At 36.5% G+C, this 27303-nt stretch overlaps 1 protein-coding gene and 1 long non-coding RNA gene across 2 annotated transcripts; one reads left to right on the top strand and one right to left on the bottom strand.

The window, feature by feature from the left end:
• The first annotated feature begins 466 nt into the window (after positions 1–466).
• On the top strand, positions 467–26744 carry LOC117323618 (cysteine sulfinic acid decarboxylase-like). The gene is given in 14 exon segments (XM_033878936.1): positions 467–483; positions 707–843; positions 12528–12615; positions 16024–16362; positions 18084–18174; positions 18745–18851; positions 19251–19366; positions 21491–21625; positions 21867–22048; positions 22541–22630; positions 23064–23264; positions 23656–23710; positions 23836–23925; positions 25091–26744. Coding segments are annotated over 12 exon segments (1596 nt in total). The 5' UTR covers positions 467–483; positions 707–843; positions 12528–12599; the 3' UTR covers positions 25265–26744.
• Positions 17147–18087, bottom strand: LOC117323619. The gene is made up of 2 exons (XR_004531776.1): positions 17519–18087; positions 17147–17441 (listed from the first exon to the last, which is right to left on the bottom strand). It is a non-coding gene; the product is annotated as an uncharacterized LOC117323619 (long non-coding RNA).
• Positions 26745–27303: the final 559 nt, after the last annotated feature.

The following is a 27303-nucleotide window of genomic DNA, read 5'->3' as shown; positions in this document are numbered from 1 at the left end:
GATTTTTTTTTATATAGACCTCTATTGAAATCGATCTATAATTTTGTTTTAACATGACTGTATTAACGTCATAGGTTGATACGTTAATAAGCAACCCCTCTACCAGTAAACCGACATTTTCCTGGATGTAAATCATAGTATTATCATATATGTAAAGCAGCTTTGCCGTGCTGTAAGTGTCGCAGCAACACGATATCACTTGTCTCATATCTCTTACTGTTGTTTTCCAGCTCCAGATGAAAGGAAACATTACCCCGACTCGTTACAACATTTCAAGGCGCCATGTAACCTTCACGATAATTTGTCACAACACATGTAGTGGATGACAACTACATGTTTCCATACAAAGAATTAGTTTTATACTTATTTACCTTAGGTATTTGGTCACTACAGGTGTTCACATAGCTTTTAAATACGTGGTAGTGGAATTGATTACTAGCATAAGGAAACTTTAAGCCATTTTATTTTCGGAGGATACAACAGGTATACGCTAAAACTAGTACATTGTGCTAGTCACTAACACTTAGCAAGAATTGATTGATCCACTGGCTGGTGGTTTGTTCTGAATCTAAACTTACGTCTGTGTATGTGTGTGTGTGTGTAATATTTATTCCATCCGCGATCAATACATTAATGATTAGATATTATCTTATAGTAAATGTTGCTTTTTAATTTGATGGATGATTTGCTGAATATTGTAATTTAGGCGTATCAACCGTGTGTGAACATTGGACCAGGAAGTTCCATGTTAAGGTGCGCGATACCTGACACCACCCAAAAGGAAAACACAACATACCGCTCAGCCGAGCAACCCACAGCGTATTGAGAACACGGAAAATAGAGGTAAGTTTTATATTGAGATAAGGGAATATTTATTATTAGTTCTCACTGTACCATGTGGCTTACATCGCTTTTCTTCTAATGGTATATTTTGGTCAGTCATATAATTCAAATGCTAGATATATTTAGAGATTGTTACCAAAATAATTATTTTCAAGAAGTTTATTTCACAGGAATAAAAAAACGAATAACAAACAGGGTACTGACATTTAAGTACATGCATATTGCATATTTATATCAAATGGGGAAAATTACCTAGAGATAAAACTGCTCAATTGTAAGGACATCACAATAAGAAGCATTGGCATGGTTAATGTCATTGATATATCTACATTATATATTTACGTAATTATAAATGATAAAAAAGCTATCTCTGTATTTAATTCTACAGAGATAATTAAGCTATCATTTATTCCTTGAAGGACGAAACAGCTTTATGATGCAATTCTATATTAATTATTCGCTAAACTCACGTTTAAATGTGCTATTGATCTACCGATTATTGTTTTGGAAAAAAACCTTTAGGATTACTGGTCGTTTGGCTGTTCTGGCTTTTAGACCCCAAGGGTTGGTATTATCCTATAGATTTTTTTTATGAATATCAATGATCATAATGAAAATACCGACTATGATAACGAAATCATAATTCTTGCTCAAAATTCACAGATCGTGGGCAAAATGTTTATATAATATATAGATAATGCAAAGTGACACTTAAAAATGTTCCCCGTTAAGTGTCCTCTATTTCTGGGCTTTCGGGGTCACGGTGACTGAGTTCTTTGCTTTCCTGGTATAACCTTCTTTGTTCGTGGAAATAATGATACCCAGGGGACAATGACGAGTCAACAAACATATTCTTCAAGGACATGTGCATCCATTCGTCACAAGAGGATATCGTGTATTCAGTATATGTTACAAATATTATGTAAACTTCCACGTTTAGGGGAATGCTGACATAATGTTTTATTTGCCTTTGCAGTAATGTTATGTTGTGATATGACACCAAATATATTTAGCAAACTATTTCAAAATATTTTTTTGTGCACATACGCTGTAGAACTAGATGAACTGACGTCAACAAATGTTCATTTTTCATCGTCGTCGTGAACAAGATTTGTATGGCGGGTCTCGTCGCTGAAGCAGAAGACGCTTACTCCTGCGGAGCACATGGTCTTATTCTCCTTGTCATTTTTCAATGATTTCCATACAAATCTGTATTCATCTTTCCCCCTGCTTTTATCGATTTTTAGTTAGAATTTCGGTTATTATGGTGGTGTTCTTGGTCGTTTCCGTTGTCATTGTCGGCGCCTTGGATGCCTCGCCATCTTTAATTAAAAAAAAAAAATTCTCCTTCGTAGCCTTGATCTTTTTCATTGAAAAATTATCAATACGAGAATATATAAAGAAACAAAGTTACGTAATCATTGGCACTCGTCAAAGTATCCGGTATCATGTTCACACGGTGCAAACTGCACAAGGTTAATAACTTATTTAATCATACATAATATTTCTGATTTTGAGCAAGTTTAGTGGGTTTTTTTGTTTTTTTTTTGGTCCTTGTCATGACTGACGAGTCCTAGAAGGACGAAAGCAGATGTATAATTCAATCTCGCTTTACTGCATCTAACACTTAATTTTAATGGTGCTATATGTATAATCCTTTTAATTCATTTTGGTACAAACTTAATTCCAAAATATTTCAAATAACAGTTGAATATAAAGATCATATAGGGATTCAGGACAATAATATCATATTCAAAATGGATATTTTACTCGGAACCATTATAACAAGGGAGTATAAGAGAAGAAGTTTATGGAATTCTCAACATATATATGGCTCGGGAAGGATGTCATAATTAAATATTTTTGCCTAGGCAAAATTATTTCTGCCTAGGCAAAAATCGAATATTGCTTAGGCAAACATATTTCAGCCTAGGCAATATTCGATTCATGCCCTAGGCAAAATTATTTCTGCCTAGGCTAAAATCGAATTTTGCCTAGGCAAATAATTTAATTATGACATCCTTCCTGCGCCATATATATACGTATTATTGGACTACCATTTCTGTATAGGCAACATCTGATGTAACCTCTACAGTAGAGGAATCGACAGTTAAACCAGTAAGGTTACAACGTGTTTGGTTTCATAATTATTTGTGTGGGAATTGATCATGAATTTGACGGAGATGCAAGATGATCAATCGAGAAAACTGACGTGGAAAGGGAAGAAAATAATCATGAAAGGTAGCTCAAAAATTCAAAAAGTCACAATATAAAGAAATTATCAGGGGACAGTTAGTCGGGGACATCAGAATAAAAAACCCAACAAAGTTTAATGAATATGACACAACAAAGTACGAAAAAGGGTTGGTTCTGGTGATGCCTTGGACGTGAGAAGAGGGGCTCAGAGGGCAAGAATGAGGTCATATCGGGCCAAGGAGAAGATGTTACAATTTCTGTATTGTATTTAATAGATATGTCAAAACTCTGATGTGTTCTCATATTTGACAGCTACAGGTAATGCTACTGTCCTCTGTTGTATGTAATGCACCAATGACAATAATTGATATTTAAATCTGTAGTATTCACTACAACCTTATCGATAATCAATGGGACCGATGTTATGTAACCAACCTTAAAGATCATCTACTACTCAGGGTATGGCCCATCGCACTCTATGCATTATCTTTCAGACAGAGGGTGTTTTATGTCTTTATCTAAGTAATATATTTGTCCTTGGGTATAAAAGGAATTCTATGTAGACTATGGAGTAAATACGATTGCCAAAATTATTGATAGAGAGGTTGGTCTTTGCAATGTCATGCAATACTCCGCCTGATTCGAGACCATGAGAAATGTTGCATGTGAGTAGATTAACGATAAGATTATAGTGTTTCCTAATTATTGAAGCACGCATGCCATCTATTGTCATATGTGCGTTTCATGTAGCAGAAGATGGTATCATTACATGTAGCAGAAGATGGTATCATTACATGTAGCTGTCAGATATCAGCAAACAAAATTGTGCAATCATTAGACATATACAGGTAACTGTTTGGGCGGCTACAAGTGATATGTTGAACAGGGTTAAACAGGAATAAAGTGATGGACAGTGATAAATATTATAGTAATGATGACAGAGAAGGGGATGGCTCATAAACAGTCAAAACAAAGAAGTATGTATTATATACAACGTCATTGGTATCACATCTTCTCTATGGTCAGACATCGCCTCATTCCTCCCCACCCCATCCCCCTCCTGCTCATTTCCTGGGTATTACCAAAAATCAACACATTTTCTACCCCTTTACAGTATCTTGAGTTCTCATATAAATGATCCTTTCCTACATACATGATGCTATCGTAAACCATGCTGTGTTCTCCAAGTGGTGTTAATTTCGATTACTACTACCGGTAAAATTACGTCAGTAGACAAAGCAGATCACGCTGAAAACGCAGTTTTTTTGTGTTTTTTTTTTTTAAAGAAGGTTAAGTATTCCATCCCCTCCTTTTACACTTGCTGTCTACTGTACGGTTTTTAAAGAAGGTTAAGTATTCCCTTCCCTCCTTTTACACTTGCTGTCTACTGTATGGTTTCAAATGAAGTTACATGCTGATACCAACTACGTTTACTAAGAAAACATGACGGCATCAATTCGTTACTGTTATATGATGTATTTTGTGATTAAGTTGGGGTTAAAATGTACGAAAAAACAACAACTGTAATTCCAGAAATATGCCGTTTCCTCGATGTTTAAAACCGGTCACCAACTGGAAAATTGATACGCCTAATTCGAATCACAAGCGACTAATTCAGTTTTTATTTTTTTTATCTTTTGGCCCATTGTGATTTTTCCTAATATATTTTTGAATTTCAATATTGTTTGTTTGTTTGGGTTTTACGGCTCTATCGACATTTATCATTTAGGGCCAAGCAAATTTAGCGTCCATATATAAGATCAGTTTTTCATTGTTTATTTTACATAGCTTATCTATTACTGAATTACAAACATCCATATATAAGATTAGTTTTTCATTGTTTATTTTACATAGCTTATCTATTACTGAATTACAAACATCCATATATAAGATCAGTTTTTCATTGTTTATTTGACATAGCTGTATCTATTACTGAATTCGTATTTAATTTTGTTACTTGTCGTGTATTTTTCCATTATTATTTAAAACAATAATTCAATTATTCTATTAATTGTAAACATATAGGAAACAAGGATGGATAGTATTGCAACAGCAATACAAAGTCCCCTGCCTGAACCAGGAGTGCAACTATTTATTTCCCATTTTTAAACTTCGTGTTATACTGATGACGTATACCAAGTTTCATTAGAATCGGAGTAGTACTTTAGGAGGAGTTGTCCGGACAAGTCTCAACCAATGAGAAGTCGGCGGCCATTTTGAAAATTGGTTTTTCGAAAAATTAAAATATGGGATGCACAACTACATGTTATACTGATCATGTATACCAAGTTTCATTAAAATCGGAGTAGTACTTTAGGAGGAGTTGTCCGGACAAGTCTCAACCAATGAGAAGTCGGCGGCCATTTTGAAAATTGGTTTTTCGAAAAATTAAAATATGGGATGCACAACTACATGTTATACTGATCATGTATACCAAGTTTCATTAAAATCGGAGAAGTACTTTTTGAGGAGTTGTCCGGACAAGTCTCAACCAATGAGAAGTCGGCGGCCATTTTGAAAATTGGTTTTTCGAAAAAAAAAATGTGGGATGCACAACTACATGTTATACTGATCATGTATACCAAGTTTCATTAAAATCGGAGTAGTTCTTTTGGAGGAGTTGTCCGGACAAGTCTCAATCAATGAGAAGTCGGCGGCCATTTTGAAAATTGGTTTTTCGAAAAAAAAAAATAAGGGATGCACAACTACATATTATACTGATCATGTATACCAAGTTTCATTAAAATCGGAGTAGTACTTTAGGAGGAGTTGTCCGGACAAGTCTCAACCAATGAGAAGTCGGCGGCCATTTTGAAAATTGGTTTTTCGAAAAGAAAAATGTGGGATGCACAACTACATGTTATACTGATCATGTATACCAAGTTTCATTAAAATCGGAGTAGTACTTTAGAAGGAGTTGTCCGGACAACTATTGCGTGACAGACAGACAGACGGACGGACGGACAGACAGACAGACAGACGGACGGAGGGTAAACCTATAGTCCCCCCGTTTTTCAAACGGCAGGGGACTAATAAAAATATAACATGTAGCAACATTGACTTATGTTTTCATTTTGAAAATACTATCAAGCCAATAGGTCCATAGCAAAGAGCCAGTAAGTCATTTTTTAAGCTAAAAAATTGCAATATGAATTTATGTCCGTACGACGTGTACTTTGACCCATGATTTGGAGATATGGTAGTTAGTTGTATAGATAGATAGTCTCCTGACATATCAGACACGCACTTGATGGAAGCTTGTTTGTGTGATCTTTGTAACCTTGTGCAGTTTGTGGCGTGTGAAACACTATGTATTATAGCGAATAGCTTTACACGTGACCAGTGATTACGTAACATTTGGTGTAGAAGTGTTTTTTCGTGTAAAAATATGTAAGATTTTTATTTTGAACGTTGAAAGAGGTTTATACTTACAATGAGAATATATCTATAAATTTGAATGAGTCTAAGGCGATGAATTGAGACAAGGAAGACTATGGTATTGCAAAACCAGGCAATCAGCCAAATTGAACATTGTAACGAAATAAAGCTAGGTATTGTTGTTTTAACATCCCAATCATATTAAAACGAACAATATTTGTTCATTTATAACATTCAAGCAGCACTGTTTCAAATAGCCGGGGTGGGAGTAGATAAGCCAACTGCTCGGGTGTTATGCTGGGTGGATGGAGGCAGGGAATGGTTTCTATGTAGGGAACATTGAAGACAAAACGACTTCGTGCAGCCAGATTCAGCACAATAGGTAGGTAGTTTATAAAATAATCATAATATACATATAAGGACAGATGAATGAGGCACATTGGTGTATGAGGATATAAGTTAAACGGGAAAAAATGTACCACACGAGTGAATCTTATTTTAAAATCAGTATTCAGTTATGTACACAATAGGGCCTAAGAATTGTACCTGTTGTCGCCATTGCAAGAGGCGACTAAATTTTGGAAAACATCATCTCGCTTTTACAAACTTTCTTCTCCTTATTGCCTCACTTGACACTGTCTCACGTTTTTGACCTTTCGGTTAACGTTTGCCCCTATAAGGAAGGCTAATTGGGTTCTGTCCCTTAGCCGAGATATGACAGAGTCTATAACATTGGTAGTGACTACTACTGCTTAGCGCACAGTATTTTGAGAGTGGGACGGCTGGTTCGAAGCAAATTTTCAGTATAATGTGACTGGATATTGTATCCTGATGGATGTCTTCGGTAGTATACTTCAACGATATCGCACTATAAATTCGACGATAGGTTTCCCAAAGTAACAAATATGAACATACCACCGCATCCAAAAAAAAACCCACACAAACTACAACACCTAGTTACATATGACCCAGTGTTTACATTAAGTGATATACATTATATAATTCAGTGTGTAGATCAAGTCACGTGACCCAGTATGTACAACTAGTGTCATGTGACCCAGTGTGTAACAACTAGTGACATGACCCTGTATGTAACAACTAGTGCATTGACCCAGTATGTAACAACTAGTGTCATGACCCAGTGTGTAACTACTAGTGCCATGACCCAGTGTGTACAACTAGTGCCATGACCCAGTATGTAACAACTAGTGTCATGACCCAGTATGTAACAACTAGTGACATGACCCAGTGTGTACAACTAGTGTCATGACCCAGTGTGTCACAACTAGTGACATGACCCAGTGTGTAACAACTAGTGCCATGACCCAGTATGTAACAACTAGTGACATGACCCAGTGTGTAACTACTAGTGACATGTGACCCAGTCTGTAACAACTAGTGTCATGACCCAGTATGTAACAACTAGTGACATGTGACCCAGTGTGTAACAACTAGTGCCATGACCCAGTGTGTAACAACTAGTGACATGTGACCCAGTATGTAACAACTAGTGACATGACCCAGTATGTAACAACTAGTGACATGACCCAGTATGTAACAACTAGTGTCATGACCCAGTATGTAACAACTAGTGACATGTGACCCAGTATGTAACAACTAGTGACATGGCCCAGTATGTAACAACTAGTGACATGACCCAGTATGTAACAACTAGTGTCATGACCCAGTATGTAACAACTAGTGCCATGACCCAGTATGTAACAACTAGTGACATGTGACCCAGTATGTAACAACTAGTGACATGACCCAGTGTGTAACAACTAGTGACATGATCCAGTATGTAACAACTAGTGACATGACCCAGTATGTAACAACTAGTGCCATGACCCAGTGTGTAACAACTAGTGACATGATCCAGTATGTAACAACTAGTGTCATGACCCAGTATGTAACAACTAGTGTCATGACCCAGTATGTAACAACTAGTGTCATGACCCAGTATGTAACAACTAGTGTCATGACCCAGTATGTAACAACTAGTGTCATGACCCAGTGTGTAACAACTAGTGACATGACCCAGTGTGTAACAACTAGTGACATGTGACCCAGTGTGTACAACTAGTGACATGACCCAGTGTGTAACAACTAGTGACATGTGACCCAGTGTGTAACAACTAGTGACATGACCCAGTGTGTAACAGCTAGTGTCATGACCCAGTGTGTAACAACTAGTGTCATGACCCAGTGTGTAACAACTAGTGTCATGACCCAGTGTGTAACAACTAGTGACATGACCCAGTGTGTAACAACTAGTGACATGACCCAGTGTGTAACAACTAGTGACATGTGACCCAGTGTGTAACAACTAGTGACATGACCCAGTGTGTAACAACTAGTGACATGACCCAGTGTGTAACAACTAGTGACATGACCCAGTGTGTAACAACTAGTGACATGTGACCCAGTATGTAACAACTAGTGCCATGACCCAGTGTGTAACAACTAGTGCCATGACCCAGTATGTAACAACTAGTGCCATGACCCAGTGTGTAACAACTAGTGACATGGCCCAGTGTGTAACAACTAGTGCCATGACCCAGTATGTAACAACTAGTGACATGGCCCAGTATGTAACAACTAGTGACATGTGACCCAGTATGTAACAACTAGTGCCATGACCCAGTGTGTACAACTAGTGCCATGACCCAGTATGTAACAACTAGTGCCATGACCCAGTGTGTAACAACTAGTGACATGGCCCAGTGTGTAACAACTAGTGCCATGACCCAGTATGTAACAGCTAGTGCCATGACCCAGTGTGTAACAACTAGTGACATGGCCCAGTATGTAACAACTAGTGTCATGACCCAGTGTGTAACTACTAGTGCCATGACCCAGTGTGTACAACTAGTGACATGTGACCCAGTATGTAACAACTAGTGACATGACCCAGTGTGTAACAACTAGTGCCATGACCCAGTATGTAACAACTAGTGCCATGACCCAGTATGTAACAACTAGTGACATGACCCAGTATGTACAACTAGTGCCATGACCCAGTATGTAACAACTAGTGACATGTGACCCACTGTGTGTAACAACTAGTGACATGACCCAGTATGTAACAACTAGTGCCATGACCCAGTGTGTACAACTAGTGACATGACCCAGTGTGTAACAGCTAGTGACATGTGACCCAGTATGTAACAACTAGTGACATGACCCAGTATGTAACAACTAGTGCCATGACCCAGTGTGTAACAACTAGTGTCATAACCCAGTGTGTAACAACTAGTGCCATGACCCAGTATGTAACAACTAGTGACATGACCCAGTGTGTACAACTAGTGACATGATCCAGTATGTAACAACTAGTGCCATGACCCAGTGTGTACAACTAGTGACATGACCCAGTGTGTAACAACTAGTGACATGTGACCCAGTCTGTAACAACTAGTGTCATGACCCAGTATGTACAACTAGTGACATGACCCAGTGTGTACAACTAGTGACATGACCCAGTGTGTAACAACTAGTGACATGTGACCCAGTGTGTACAACTAGTGACATGACCCAGTGTGTAACAACTAGTGCCATGACCCAGTATGTAACAACTAGTGACATGACCCAGTATGTACAACTAGTGACATATGACATTTTGTGTATACCTTGTGACATGTGACCCGCACCGTACACATAGTGACATATGACCCTATGTGTACACCTGGTGACATTACCTTTTGTGTACACCTTGTGACATGTGACCCACTCTGTACACATAGTGACCCAATGTGTACACCTGGTGACATTACCTTTTATGTACACCTTTTGACATGTGACCCACTCTCTACACATAATGACATGTGACCCAATCTGTACACCTATAGTGACATGTGACCCAATGCGTCCACCTTGTGATGTAACACACAAAACATCCCCAAACCTACCACACGTATCTCGCATACATGGAAGGCCGTCCTTAATGGCCATAGCTGTTGATAGGACGTTAAGCATTACTACATCACGCCAAGGCAAGGACGAAAGGAAGTTATAAAATGTCAGAGTTGAAGGTGGTTTTCTTGTTTATGCTGAAATACTGCAGAAGCGACTGCCTATATGTACTTTATTATTTTCACTACACATTGCGAGCTTACAATTGCACACATTTACTCAACTGTCATCAGATTTATGTCAAATCGAGAGAAAAAAAACCGAACCAATGGGTCTTGTATACTTTTATTACAAATGAATGTATGTTCCACTTTGAATCTCAGTAAGGTCCTTTGTTTTTGTAATACATGTTTATGTTTGTTCTGTTAGTAGATCATATAAAACAGTGGCCGATAACCCACCACTTGTCATTATTAAATTGGAATAAATACTAGATGCTACTTCAACTGTGAACTTTTCAATATCTCATCGGTTATTTCGGAAAGTACTTTCCTTGTTCAAAACAAATATATTAAAGATTAGTTTTTTCTGAAAATACCGGCGGAAGATTGAAAGTTATTTCCTTTTAGGTTCTATTAGTCTGGATATCACTGTGTTGTATAATGATATTCCCTTGTATATAGAGATCTAGCCTCTTTCCTCTTAAGTCCTCATTCATTTTGACAATTAAGTATCAATATACTACACGCAATTCATATAGAATATTATTTATTTGTAAACTTTCATCGAAGTTTGGCTAAAATCACGGCCATATATATTCTATGTCAGTGCCAAACTGTTTGATTTAGGGGTTAATATGGATTAGCGACAGTAAACTTCCATTGAAGTCATACATAGTCTTTTCCAATCTAAAACATTTTCATTATTCTTAACAGCATTTGGAGTTATATATAGTCAATCTTTCATAATTCAACATCCAATTATTCAATACCTTAATCTCTATAAATCCCTATACACGCAGTTTACATTTTCATAATACAGTCGAAGTAAATTGTGTGTGGTGTGTGGGAGGACGGGTGTACTTAAAACTTGTTATACAGAATTTTTATTGTAGTGACTTAATCTTTTACTTCGAGTTTTCAGAGTTCGAGAACGAAGTTTGTATGTTGTTTTAGTGTGCTGTTCGCAGTTATTAACGTACTTGTGCTTTTGAAGACAATTACTACTTTTTAGAATTAAAAGATCGTGTGCACTTTCTTTCGTGGTTCGGAGCTTTCGACTTATTTCGTGGGCACACATTTTCATGGTTAGCCATTGCAAACATGATATAACATTATAATACAAACAGCAATATTCGTTGTATTTATATCTTGGTTCCATAGCATTCACGAAAACAAAACAAATTGATACACAACGAATGTTTCATGTTATACAGTAATTAGCCCTGAAATTCTGTCCTATATACAGTTCGTTTTTAATATAGCTGAAAGAATATTTATATGTTATACATTTCCGTATTCAAAAGCTCAGGTTTTGACACTCATATTTTGATTTTGAAAACAGTTACCGTAAGGTGTAAACAGACCAATATCCGCCATACCACTTTCAGGCATATTATGATATAACAAACTTTTACATAACAATGGTATGAGGCTAAGAGCAAGTAGAAAACTCCAAAAGAAATATTCAGAAAGGATTCAATTGCAAAAATTAAATTTTACTATAATGAATTATATCTATGGCAATGAAGTACTTTTCCACTTTCCACGGGCATCAAATTACCTCAAATTCAACACATGCATACTTCACATTTGCTGAACAGATTTGGTAATCAACACACTTTTTACACGTTTTACAAGCAAATGGAAAAAATATTGTCATCAAAAAGTAATGAAGTTTGTTAGATAAAAATATAATGATTTTCTGCTTGTTATGAATTATGTGGTTTAACAAGTTGGTTCGTATAAGAATATTCTGTCATAATAATTGTGTTCAAAATTTCATGGGAAAGATTCTGTTGTTTTTTTTCTCTTTTTTTTTCCTAATCCAAATCAGTAAGTCCTTTTAATTCTTGTTCGGGATAATGTATATACTATTCTATACAAAGTTCAATAATGCTTGTGTTTCTGTGTCTTGTTCAGTTGTTGAAGATAAGAGCATTATCGCATATGTGGTTACCATGATAGTAAAATTCCACCACGAAATGTTCAATGAACATTTGACCTTGACACAAGTCTACGATGTTGATCTATTTTTAGTGCCCCGAACTGAAATCTTGATCCCTGATCGCTTCTCATTTCATCGCCACACACAAAGGGTGCTGTATCACGATGTCTCTTTCAAACGGTAAGTCAGAATTATCTTAAATTTAAAATGATGTGCGAATAATGTATTGATCCCTATTGTTCTCTTTGTGTACATGTTACACCACGTGTCACCGGCGGTCAGCTGATCTAGTGAGTCATCTCGGGTTAACTTGACCTTTTGCTCATTACTGTACAGACAACTTCTGCACAGTGTAAAGATATATAGTATATATAAAGTATATATTTTGTTCACATGTGCTAGCTAGACTAGCTTTATAATTTACACAATCATTGTTTTTCGCTGTAGATTTAAGCAGTATCTTACGTCTAGCTTATATTTCCCAATTATTGTTTTTTATATATAAATTTATAAAGATGTATAATAATTCATATTAAGCTGATACTGTGAAATACATTTACAATATATATTAAAAATATAGTTTGTTCACATGTACTAACTAGACTAGCTTTATAATGTTCACAATCATTTTTTTTCGCTGTAGATTTGGACAGCATCTTACTTTTAGCTTTTCGCAATTATATATATTTATAAAGATGTATAATAATTCATATTAAGCTGATAATGTGGAATATATTTACAATTTTTATCACATGTAGTACATTATTATATTATTTTATACCTAACTATTTTTACGAAATTAACAGTGTATACATTTATATCTGACACAGACGTTTCTATATACGTGTCCTAGTTCGATCCAATGATTAATAAATACATATCATGAACAAGGACGGAATTTTCCCCGTGTGTATTGACCCGGCCTAACACCAATGCGCCCTGTGACCGTTTGGTCATTCTATTTTTAACGACCATTATGTAAATTCAGATTATACAGTGTCTCAATTCTGTCAAGATTGGTTAGCTTGAGTGACCTCCAAATGAAATCAGATTGTGTGGTATGTCTACATTATAAAGGACTGAGCAAAAGATATAAACTGGGTACCGACTTGGATAACATACAAAGAAATTATAAGAGTTATTATGAAAAGTATCCAAGGATGGTTTTAAAATTAAAATAGCATACAAGCTGGAGGAGTTTATTATTTTAGCGTTAACGGTGGCTTTAGCCTTAGTACAAATATGGCAAAGGAACAGTCTTAGTGAAATACGACATACGTACGTGACCATGTGTACTCTTATGACACGTTACCCAGTGTATACTTAGACCTTCTATGGCACTCCAAGTGACATGTGACTTTGTGTGTATACCTAGTGACATGGGACTTTGTGTGTATACCTAGTGACATGGGACTTTGTGTGAATACCTTGTGACATGCGACTTCGTGTGTATACTTTATGACATGTGACTTTGTGTGTATACCTTGTGACATGTAACTTTGTGTGTACACCTTTTGACATGTGACTTTGTGTGCATACCTAGTGACATGTGACTTTGTGTGCATACCTAGTGACATGTGACTTTGTGTGCATACCTAGTGACATGTGACTTTGTGTGCACACCTAGTGACATGTGACTTTGTGTGCACACCTAGTGACATGGGACTTTGTGTGCATACCTTGTGACATGGGACTTTGTGTGTACACCTTGTGACATGTGACTTTGTGTGTACACCTTGTGACATGTGACTTTGTGTGCACACCTAGTGACATGTGACTTTGTGTGCACACCTAGTGACATGTGACTTTGTGTGCACACCTAGTGACATGTGACTTTGTGTGCATACCTTGTGACATGTGACTTTGTGTGTACACCTTGAGATATGTGACCTTATTTTTACATATTGTGACACGCGGCTGTGTGTGTGCACTTTGACATGTGAATTTTTGTGTACACCTAGTGACATATGACTTTGTGTGTATACATTGTGACATGTGACTTTGTGTGTACACCTTGTGACATGTAACTTTGTGTGCACACCTAGTGACATGTGACTTTGTGTGCACACCTAGTGACATGTGACTTTGTGTGCACACCTAGTGACATGTGACTTTGTGTGCACACCTAGTGACATGTGACTTTGTGTGCGTACCTTGTGACGTGTGACTTTGTGTGCATACCTTGTGACATGTGACTTTGTGTGTACACCTTGAGATATGTGACCTTATTTTTACATATTGTGACACGCGGCTGTGTGTGTGCACTTTGTGACATGTGAATTTTTGTGTACACCTAGTGACATATGACTTTGTGTGTATACATTGTGACATGTGACTTTGTGTGTACACCTTGTGACATGTAACTTTGTGTGTACACCTTGTGACATATGACTTTGTGTGCACACCTAGTGACATGTGACTTTATGTGTATACCTTGCGACATGTGACTTTGTGTGTGTTTTACCTTGTGACATGTGACTTTGTGTGTACACATTGTGACATGTGACTTTGTGTGTACACTTTGTGACATGTGACTTTGTGTGTACACCTAGTGACATGTGACTTTGTGTGTACACCTTGTGACATGTGACTATGTGTGCACACCTAGTGACATGTGACTTTCAGTATACACCTTGTGCCCCGTGACTGTGTGTGTACTCCTTGAGACACGTGCTCTTGTTTGTACTCATTGTGATATGTGAGTTTCAGTGTACACCTTGTGACACGTGCCTGTGTGTGTACTCAAAGAGACATATGACCTTGTTTGCATACCTAGTGACATTTGACTTTATGTGTACACCATGTGACATGTTACCTTGTGTGTGCATCTAGTGTCACATGACCCAGAGTGTACACCAGGTGACATGTTTCAGTGTTTACTCCATGTGACATAAGCCCTTGTGACTAAGTTACATGTGACCTTGTAGTCATGTCTGTAAGATGACAGCTTGTCTGTCAATATAACCGCACCTGTTTGAGGCTTTTTATCTATAATAAATCATATTGGTATCATTATTGATTTGAGTTGATTTGAATGAGCATTTATCGCTAGATTTGACTGATTCAGCGACGTGGGGATGTTTTGAGCCATCTACGTTATGTTTGACTTTAGTTTTAATGCGTATCTTCTATAATTGATGTACCAAAAGTTAAGGCAAAGTTCTCTGAGTGTCCAATTAGCCTTAATTAACGTAACATTTTGTGGTGGTCTTTGAATTTATTCTTCTATCTTATTTGTTGGGAATAAAGGTCCTTATGTTTTGGTTCTGGCCCAGTATTGTAATATTAAGTTTTCTCTTCTAGGTTTGAGTTATGTTGTCTTATTTCTTACAGCGCCACATGCTATTCTAAGGGCCTTGTGAGCACAAGTTATAGCTTAGGGCTAACAGTCTATATAACTACTATTTTGTGAAATAAAGTCTCTATCTGGGTTGAAGAAATAAAAACAGATAATAGGAAAGGCGCAATATATGACTGACAGGAACGTACTACATTAGAGAAGCAGGGAGGAGAAAGAAACATGTGACAAACAACAGAGAGTTTGAAACTAAAGTCAATTTAACTCTTTTAATTTACTTTTCGTTGCAGAAGCCCCAACGAGCAATTTTTCAAATGGAACTTCTAAAGGTTGTGTCTTCAATAATGCGGCTAATGGAACCGCTAATGGCATAACGATACAGAATGGAAGTACTTCTGCAACAAATGGGCATGGTTCTACAAAAACTCAGTATGGTTTTCTACAGCCCCTGGTAGACCTCATGGTTACAAAAGTGCTTGAAGAATCCACAAGCAGAGACAGCAGAGTAGTTGAATTCAAACATCCAAAGGAACTAGAAGACCTGATGGATCTGTCACTAAACAAATCTACATCAGACGAACACTTGATGGAAATATGCAATGATGTCATTAGATATAGCGTTAAAACTGGTGAGTGTGTGATCGGTGTCTTAAGTCGAGCTTTATAATTTTCACAATCATTATCTTACAGTAAATTTGTTTAGTATCTTCAGCCTAGCTTTATAATTTCCACCATCATTGCTTTTTTGCAGAAGATTTTAGCAGCATCTTACGTCTTGCTTAATATTTGCACAACCATTGTAGTTTACAATTATTTGTTAGGTGCATGCTAACTATAGAGACCATTTTTTGATAATTTTGTAATTTCGTAAATGTGTTTACTAATTAGCTTGAGTATTTTTGTCATTTCATTACTGGCAAGACAGAAATAAACACTTTAGTACTGTTGTTACGTTGTAAATGAATAACGTATCATGATTGTTACTGCAGTTAAAAATAAGACATCGTTTTAAAGGGGAAAAAGTAAATTTCGCCATATTTTCTAATAATATGAAATATGCTATCAACATCTAATTACATGTACTATCATTATAATAATGTATGGCATTTGCTCGAAGGCTCATGTCATATCAAGCTATCAAACCGATCTGATAAATCCCCTTAAATCATTTCCTCAACGCACTCAGCCAGTTATAATATTGGTCCTTTGTTACCTCTTATAAATCAGTAATGATGTCGCCCCAGTTGGTACCTTGTATAAATCGGTGATGATGTCGCCCCAGTTGGTACCTTGTATCAATTGGTAATGATGTCGCCCCAATTGGTACCTTGTATCAATCAGTAATGATGTTCGCACCCCAGTGGTACCCTTGTATAAATCACTAATTGATGTCGCCCCAGTTAGTACCTTGTATCAATCGGTAATGATGTCGCCCAGTTGGTACCCTTGTATCAATCGGTAATGATGTCACCCCAGTTGGTACCTTGTATCAATCAGTAATGATGTCGCCCCAGTTGGTACCTTGTATAAATCAGTAATGATGTCGCCCCAGTTGGTACCTTGTATCAATCGATAATGATGTCGCCCAGTTGGTACCTTGTATCAATCGGTAATGATGTCGCCCAGTTGGTACCTTGTATCAATCGGTGATGATGTCGCCCAGTTGGTACCTTGTATCAATCGGTAATGATATCGCCCCAGTTAGTACCTTGTATCAATCAGTAATGATGTCGCCCCAGTGGGTACCTTGTTTAAATCACTAATGATGTCGCCCAAGTTAGGTACCTTGTATCAATCGGTAATGATGTCGCCCCAGTTGGTACCTTGTATCAATCGGTAATGATGTCGCCCCAGTTGGTACCTTGTATCAATCAGTAATGATGTCGCCCCAGTTGGTACCTTGTATCAATCGATAATGATGTCGCCCCAGTTGGTACCTTGTATCAATTGGTAGTGATGTCGCCCTCGTTAGTACCTTTTAGAAATCGATAATGTTCTCGCCCAGTTGGTACCTTGTATAAATCAGCTATGACGACACGATGGTGGTGTTGTTTTTTTTTTGTTTTTTTTTTTATTCTCGTCTACCGAAACCTCGATTTATAATAATGCCTATTCACTGACTCTCCAGAGCAAATGTTTAAATCTAACTAAACTAATTTATCTTGTTTCGATAAGTCATTTTTGTACGATATGTTCGCACTAGGTGGATTTCAAAGTGTGATTAAGAACCAATTGACTAAAAGAGTTGTATTTAATTTTGCTATATCATCAATGGTAATGCATTCCACATTGAGGAATGAAATCCTTTTTTATTTCAGCGCATATTTTTGTGATTGTTTTCTCGATATAGGTCACCCTAGGTTCTTCAATCAGCTGTTTGGAGGGTTAGATCAGTACAGTTTGGGTGGAGCATGGCTGACAGAAACCCTCAACACTAGTCAGTACGTACTGGTGAAATAGACCAGCCTATCAGATACAGACGACCTTGTATACTCGTCCATCAGGTCATCAATTCTGCTCCCAGGAACTATATCACAAATTTACTAGTTACGCCAGACGAGCTCATCACTTTATCTCATTATGATATATTATATCATTATATCCTCATGATATCTCTATATAATAAGGAACCTTTTTGGTATTGATTAGGGAACTTATTAATGTGACCATCTTGCATGTAAATAAATGGGCATTTTCGAGGAATTTCTAGAGAGGAATGAGTACCTATGCTATCACACAGCTACAGTATACAGAATTACATGAATAGATACATAACGACTGTTTATCACTTAATTGCTTACTTACTTATGAATACTTAATGTACGTGTGTATTTCAAATAAAGCGACACTTCATATAAAAAGAACACTAACTTGAGGAATGATTCTGGTGCTAGTATAGATGAATTACTATTACATCTGTGGTATATATATATATGGAACCCCATACAACAGGGAACAGTAGGTAGAATTTCTCTATCTAAATCTTAACTTACCCCCATTTTACATTACAGGTACACGTATGAAGTGGCACCTGTTTTCACTCTTATGGAGAAAACTGTGCTGAACAAGATGCTTAATCTAGCAGGCTTCCAAGATGGAGATGCCATTTTCTGTCCAGGTAAGTGTTTTTCTTTTCTTTTTTCCTTTTTTGTTCTCTTTCAAATATTAGAAGTGTTATTGAACCAATATGCATTGTGACACTGTTAAATCAAGATATTAAAACTGGTATTCAGCTACAAATTTCGCCAACGTTTTGATGAAATGTTTGTTATATATCAAATTATAATGATAAACTTACCCCTTTGATTTAATAAAGACGTTGGTCACACTTATTGATGACAAAGACATACATGCTCGTTGTCGAAGCATTATAAATTAGAGAAAAACGATCGGTACATAGAGACATAGTTTACTATTTAAACACATATATAACATTGATGAATTAATTTTCGGTGTATTCAACACAATATTACAAGTGTTGAAGATAATCATACTTAATGTATGTTACTTTCTAAAGGTGGTTCCGTGTCCAACATGTTTGCCCTTAACTTGGCCCGATACCAGCGATGGCCGGAAGTGAAGCGACAAGGAATGCACAATTTACCAAGATTGTGTATCTTAACGTCAGAGAAAGTGAGCCTTATCGATACCTGTATTCTTTATTTATGTTATTATAGCTTTGTCAATATTACCTGTCATACCTGTATATAGGACTTACCAGCTGTACATGTAAACATAATACATTGTACCTGTATCAATATGTAGGTATACCTGTAACGTCATTATACCACAAGAACGAAGTAAGGAAGTATACTGGAATCAGGCTGTCCGTCCTTCTACAGATTTTATCGAATCTTGCTGAAACTCGGTAGTTATCACCAACTGCATTGTGCGACCATGCTTTGCAGTTATTCCCCTTTTTAAGGTGATTGTTTACTGACTCTTGTCACCAACTCCTTCTACATATTTACTCATATTAGGTGAAAGATCAATGATACAGTCAACTCAACGCTGACGATGTGACCTTTGTTTATTTGTTTATTCAATATTTTTTATGGCAGTCCTATGTCCTACATTGACGTTTTATCATTAAAAACAAAACTTTATCGACAATGTCGATAGGATTTTCCATATAGAACTTGAAATCAAGGACCAAACAGAACATATTCCCATATCACGATATCCGTGACAGAGATCGACTACCGACGGGAAAATTACCAAAGTTTTAAGAATGCAGGTTGATGAAGACGAAGAAGACCCATTTGGAAATATTATATTATGCGATATTAATCTATACCTGTTTATACGTGCTGATATGCCCTTGTGCTTCCTTTGTCACAACCCATGTTCTTAATTTGAGTATTTGCCTCACCACAAATTCGACCTAAATTTGTATGAAGGGTGTCGTTGATAAAGCAAAAGACGCCTATTTTTCCGAAACGCCTGGGTATTTATACACTTTATACTTTTACAAGGGTCTCAATGCAAATCTATATATTTATTAGAGTCAGCCTTTAATCGATGTTGAGTTACGGTTTCGTTATCATGTAGATATTCTCTGTTGATTTTGTAGACAGACTCTTGTCCGGAAAAGGGTTCATTAAAACCTTTAGAAACTTATTGAAAATGTGCGACTGTTTCACAAATTTTAGGGCTGTTACAGTTGTATATCCCCTTTTCCTATGGCTATAGACAGACTGAAACTTCCTTATCATCTATTAGCCAGCAGTCCTTGCGGCAAAAGTTCTAATTTCACCTTAACGTGCTTCTCCGCCAATGCGTATTGTCGTACCACACAGAAAGCTATACCTGATTGACCTCAGCACAGAGACGTATAACACATAATGGCAGTACAATAAACTCAGGTGTTGCTTACATCTACATGATATCATAAGTCAAACATTCAAAAAACAGTCCTTCACTTGATAGTTGTGATCTTCCCTCTCTGCATAACAAAATTGCCATGGCGTAAGTAATGGGGCCAGGGAATCAGTAAGACTCACCTTTCCATTTGTCTATTTTTAGAAGCAGACAAGTAGAACATGTTTTACGTTAGATACATATGGAGAATAAGTCCCAAACTTTTCTATACGTATTCCATTCCTGTCTAGAACTTTATGTAACAAAAGATAAGTAGTATAATGCTAAAATGTCCATAGCGATCTGCAGATGCATTTCCCCCCTTGCTTTACCGGACTTTTTACGACTTTAACTTAGATTTCCGGTAATGTTACACTGTTGGAAGTTTATCTGGGTATAAAAACTGCCGACTATACCATGAAGGTTCTTCTCCCTTTTACGAACCTTCAAAGACACAAAAAATTAATTTGGGCACCTCCCTGACTGACCCTTCCAGTGTCTAATCATAACTTGGAAGGAATTGATATCCTCAACTTATAATCATGAATGTATGTATAATAGATGGGCTTGAATAAAAAAATATTTACATACGGAGATTACTTCTGGGATCAGCTAGTAAAATATGCTTATATATCATCGAAATCGTCTTTGTATGAACGTCCTCAGATAATTTTAGGAAATTTATCAACAAGGTTTAATTACCTCTAATTCTTGCCATGCGCCTGACCAAGGGACTTATAATACATAGCCTTTAAAGAGAATAGTTTGGTTTGATTAGCTGTCTATGTTATCACAACTAAGATTTTCTTGTTATTGATATTCCATGTGTGTTGGTTAACTTATATTCTTTATCAGTTGTTTGTATGAATTTGACCCTATGATTAACCTTGTCCTTAGGCTCACTACTCACTGAAGAAGGGTGCGGCTTTCATTGGTATAGGAGTAGACAACGTATTCCCCGTTAAGGCTGACAGTAAGGGCCGTATGATGCCGTCAGCTCTGGAAGAAAGGATCATGGAATTAAAGGCAGAGGTAAGGAAGACAAAAGGGAAGGACAACAGAAATCTGGATTGTTGTTTTCACAGAATAAAACTACCCAAACCATGCACCAAATCAAAATAGCACGAACTAAATGGAAGGATAGAAGCTATATCCGAATTAATCTAGATGATAATTGAAAAACCAAATTATTATTTTTTATTTTTTATCAATAGTCTTGTGTTTTCTTTTGTAAAATGCATTGGTTTATATAATAAACATTTGTATGTAACAGGGCTATGAACCATACGTTGTAAATGCCACGTCCGGGACGACAGTTTTTGGGGCATATGATCCTCTGGACGACATCGCCAATATCTGCCAAAAGTTTGGTATCTGGATGCACGTGGATGCTGCCTGGGGAGGTGGTGTTCTGTTGTCGAAGAAATACAGGTCTCTGATGAAAGGCATCGAAAGGTAGGCTGCCGTTAATATCATCTATATAGGTATTATGGGGATTAAATACTGTAAATCACTTATAGTTTGTGAATACTTAATTTCGCGAACTCACCTCATTCGACTTATTATTTAGTAGGTCACGGGTACTCTGAAATTTGATACACTGCGTTTAATTGACCATCTACTGGAGTGTTGTAAGGTTGAAAATGTAAATAATTTAATATTTTCTGGTAATTGGGGAAAAAGTACTTCCATATCACAACAAAAGAGTGTTTTATCTTCATACTATAATCGGAAAGTCTTTGATAGAAGTTCTGAGGGTGGAAATATAACAATACGATATATCGTGTTTGTGGTATGTGAAATAGAGTAAAGAAGTATATCCCGGAAAGAGTTTTGACAGTATTTCAAAATAAAGAAATATACAAATGTTTTTTTTGATCTCCTGATGTTAGAGTGGAGATGTTCTTGTGACCTACAATTTAAGTTTATTTTGAACGTATTTTCCAGGGCCGACTCTTTGACATGGAATCCCCACAAAATGATGGGACCCCCACTTCAGTGTTCAGCCTTCCTCACCAAACACAAGGTTAGTTGAAAGTCATTAATATCTATGATAATCGTATTTGATTTATTGGTTCATGAAAGGATTTCATGGTTGAAAATATCTCAATGATATTTATTTCTTTTCCATAAATTGAACAGAAATGGTGATATTTCATTTTACGAACTACCTGCCTGTAACTATTATAATCCCAAAACTTTACAGCAACTAATTAAAATTATCTCCATCCCGAAGAAAATGTTTAGAAATATTTCCTCTGGTGTTGTGATCGATCCAAGCATCATACTCCAAAGTAAATTAAAAATTTAAAAGAGTATACATGTATTTTGCAAATATGGAAGATGAGGGAGAGGCATGTATGCTAAATTGCACTTTTATCAAGTTGCAGTGGAATCTTTTATGAAGTTGTATGGTGTTCCAATGAATTATTTTATGAAATTGACATGTTGGCCTAATGGTATATTTCAGAATCTACTTGCCTGAGTGCCACTCAGCACAGGCCACCTACCTATTCCAACAGGACAAGTTTTATGATGTGTCGTACGATACTGGTGACAAATCCATCCAGTGTGGTCGCAAAGTGGATGTCCTCAAGGTCTGGCTGCTATGGAAGGCCAAGGGCGACATTCAATTTGAGAAGGACATCGACAACATAATGGAATGTGCAAAGTAAGACTACTTCATTCACCCTGTGTTTTACTGTACAGTTAATGATGTGTTAGTCTTCCAACAGTGCTGAAAAAATATCTGAAGTTTTGCTCCTTGTTCATTGATTAATCCATCCACCAATATATTAAAAATTCAAATCCTGTATACCGTTTACCATACAACTGTAAAATTACGCATATATCATAATATATATATCTATGTGGTAGACATCTTGCATAACTCTCCACCCAGTCACGTATTATACAACTCTGATCTAACACTCAACAGTAAATACCAATAAGTCTCGGACATCCATTATGACATGTGAGCTGACCATTTCTTTGTATCCTCTTAACATGCAATATTTAATATTGAAACATCATTTAAACCCTCTCCTGATTGTTTTGCTCAGGTATCTAGCGGAACTTGTTAACGAACGTGATGGCTTCAGGATATTGATAAAGGAGGTATGTATTGTGTATTTATATATTTTCATTTCAAAATTGTATTGTAAAGTATTCTCGGATATTCCATGAAGTGACATGCCTTATTTATAAATTTAATACGATCGTACAATTCTGTAATGCTACAGCCGGAGTGTACGAATGTGTGTTTCTGGTACATCCCTCCAAGTATGCGTGACCAACCTGAGGACCAGGAGTGGAACGAACGGCTGTCCAAGGTAGGTAGCACCCTACAATAACGTTTCTTCTACTGGGCATGGTCACCGACTTCTTTACTATTATCTGTGCTAGAATTTGATGCAGGCCCCAAAGCTGTCATTTTGACGCTTTGATTAAAGTAGAAGTGCAAATGTCTTTGTTTCCTTAAGATAATTTTATATACAAACAATTTGTCTATCTACCTGCAGTCAAAACAGCTGTATTAGTTAAGCGCAAGTCACACTGGTCTGGTTTACATCCATGGTGAGCAACGGAGATGCAAACCGGGGAAACCGTGTTAATCCGAAGAGAGTCCATGGTGACTCAAAGAAACCGGTGCAACCATAGCATGTACATGGCGCTCCGTACTGATCCGTAGTGATTCGAAGTGGTTACCGTAGTGTTACTTGTATTAGCCGTAATTAAGTCGTATTACGAGGATCACCGTGACATACCGTTCCGTAGTAACACCGTGGGCTACTGTTTTCGAGTATGGTACAGTACGGTTTACTCCGGTATATAGAACTGTGGACATCCGTGAAACACCGTGGTCAATCCGGCACAGTGTGATTGGGGCTTCAGTTTGATCGTTTCTTGATTCTACTTAAATAACTCTCAATTTGCCGATCCTATTATCATATTATGTAGTTCACTTAAGCTGCATTAAAATAACTGGCAGTTCGTGCAATACTTATCATTTCACTTTATTGTTAACTGCCCGTGCTTATTTCTATAAATGTTATATGTTTACAATAGTAAAATGCAATCGAGTATGCTTAAGAGAGAAAACCCATCCATAAACGCTCTTTTCAAATCAGTTAATATGGAAATCTTACCTTATTATTTATCATTTGTCACCTTAAGGTATAATATCCCACCTCCGAAATATGCAAGCGTAGATCTGCAACATAACGTTTTTCTTTCCATAGTATCGATAAAATATATTTCGAATTCATAACAATAGCTTTTGTCTTTGAAAGTACTTTCATCGCTGTTTTGTATCATTCTTAAATCTCAGGAATCTCATATATTTTCTCTTTTACAATTGAAATTAGAATTACCTCATATTCATTCTGTTTATTTTGATGCGTTTTGATTCTTTTGTTTCGTGAAATGAAAACAAATTCGGTGGAACGAAATGGATTAAATCACTGTCTGTCTATATATTTTTTCTTTTGATATTAGGTTGCACCTATAATCAAGGAGCGCATGACGATGAGTGGGACGATGCTGATTGGTTACCAACCAGATGGAAATACCGTCAACTTCTTCAGGATGATAGTGTCAAACCTAGGGGTTACAAAGGAAGACATGTTGTTTGTAGTCGATGAAATAGAACGTCTTGGCAAAGACCTCTGATGACATTTAAGGACCATGTGAACACCATATTTCAGTTGTCAAAAAGTTGTGAAAATTCAAATCATTCTATTTTACAGATATCAGAAGCAAAAACTGTTCTTGGTGAATTTGCAATTGTCTTAATTACAAAATCATTATCGAAATAGCTTAATATTGTACTGAGCAGTTTTCAGTAACGGGAACAGCACTTCATCAGATTTGTTTCTAAAGCTGAGTATTTGATAACTGCCACAGTTCCCCCTCTCTACTGTCAAGAACATTTGGACTCATGAGTAGTACTAATAATAAGTAAGGAGAAAAATATCCTGTCAACCATGTATTTGCGAATGGTTTGCTTTTAACATGGTTTGACGAAATCATAACAGCCAGTGTTATATGAGGTTGTTTCAGAAGTGCAAACGCTTTATTGTACATAGACAATAACAACATTATAAGATGCGGGTGCCTCCAAACAGCAAGAGACAGCGAAGGCCTTATTTCCCTAATGTATCATTATTTTACCCCTGGAACATCCCAAGGACTCTTAAAAGAGTGTTTCTAATGTATTCTTTTGATTATAATATTTTTTTATTGCAACATAACAATTGTTGATAAAAATCAATATAAAATGTCTCAATATACACCTTTTCTAATTGATATCAAAGCCATTTTATAATTCATTTTTAAAGTATATTTTCCCATACGAGCTGTATACTTGCCGTCAGCCGAAACATTTCCTAACAGTGTGGTTTATAGGTACGCAATGGTTTTCTCTTAACATGCAAGTAACATATATCAGAGAAGTTTTGAATCATATCTCCTTATTTCCTCCACGGGAAATAGATATCTAATGACATTTTTTATACATTTATTTGGCATGTTATCGAATCCTAGTACTCTTTTCTATCAGGATATTGAAATAAGATATGTATTATAGTTCTATTCTCATATACATACCGAAAAGTTGAATAAGTGCTATTTTCTACATTTATCAGCTAGGTTTTTTTTTTGCAAAATCATTTTTAGATTTCAGATGTTACAATAAAAAATATATTGTTTCAACAACGGCTTATTGTTGTATATGGTAATACCATAGTTCTTTTTAACATTGCCTTATTTTTGGGTTTGATAATATGTTACCTAATCATTGAGCATAGTTAATTTGTGCCTGTCGGCTTTCCAAACCTGCTTTTCTCAACCGATCTCTAAAATGATTATTGTCTGGAGCCACTCGTGTATCGTAGACGTATCTATAGATAAGTTTGGATGGAGCCATAGGGATGAGGACGATCATAAAACTACCCCATCCTTTTTTCATTGAGACATGTTTCTCCCAAAGCAGCCGACATTTAGTCGTGTTATCGGGTACAAACATTTGAATGTCGAAGCAGCTTCAATATGTAGTATTACGTTGGTTGATCACTGGTTTATAGCCAAAATATTTATTTGCTTTCGATTATCAATTCTTGATGTTATTTCCTGCCGACTGTAATCCATATCACAAATTAGAAAAAAATGTCCACAGCTAATTATTGCAGTTATTCGCATACTGTCACTGCATTATAAGCATTGGCTTGAATAAGACATTATTATAAATGGTCTTTTTCATAAAATAGAGCTTTGCTCATGAACCTATTCGAAAGTTCGAATGATCGTTATTTATAATTGGAGCATCAAACTCTCTTCGCAATACGTGCTCAAAGTTTCAAAAGGTTCCTAGGGCCTGCTTTATGACCTCAGAATGTTTCCCGATGGTGTGAAAAATAACTTGATGATGAAACCAGGAAATCATCCAAAAATAACACATCATATCTTAGTTTGTTCACTGGAACCTATTTGTTTTAAACTGACATGATGGTTTATACCAAGAACTATTTACAATTACGTCAATGAAGAATGCATTTTTGCTCAAGTACAATCTTAGGAGCAGCATATCGCACATATAAAATCGCGTGCTCCTCAATACTTAATTCAAGATATTTCGTGACCTATCACATTGTCCCTGAAAAGGAATCGGCTTTTGAAACTAACTGAATTGACCAGTGAATAACCATAAAATA

This window comes from Pecten maximus, chromosome 3 (assembly GCF_902652985.1).
Source record: "Pecten maximus chromosome 3, xPecMax1.1, whole genome shotgun sequence".
Taxonomy (NCBI): Eukaryota; Metazoa; Mollusca; class Bivalvia; order Pectinida; family Pectinidae; genus Pecten; species Pecten maximus.
This window is presented reverse-complemented; position numbering and strand designations above follow the sequence as displayed.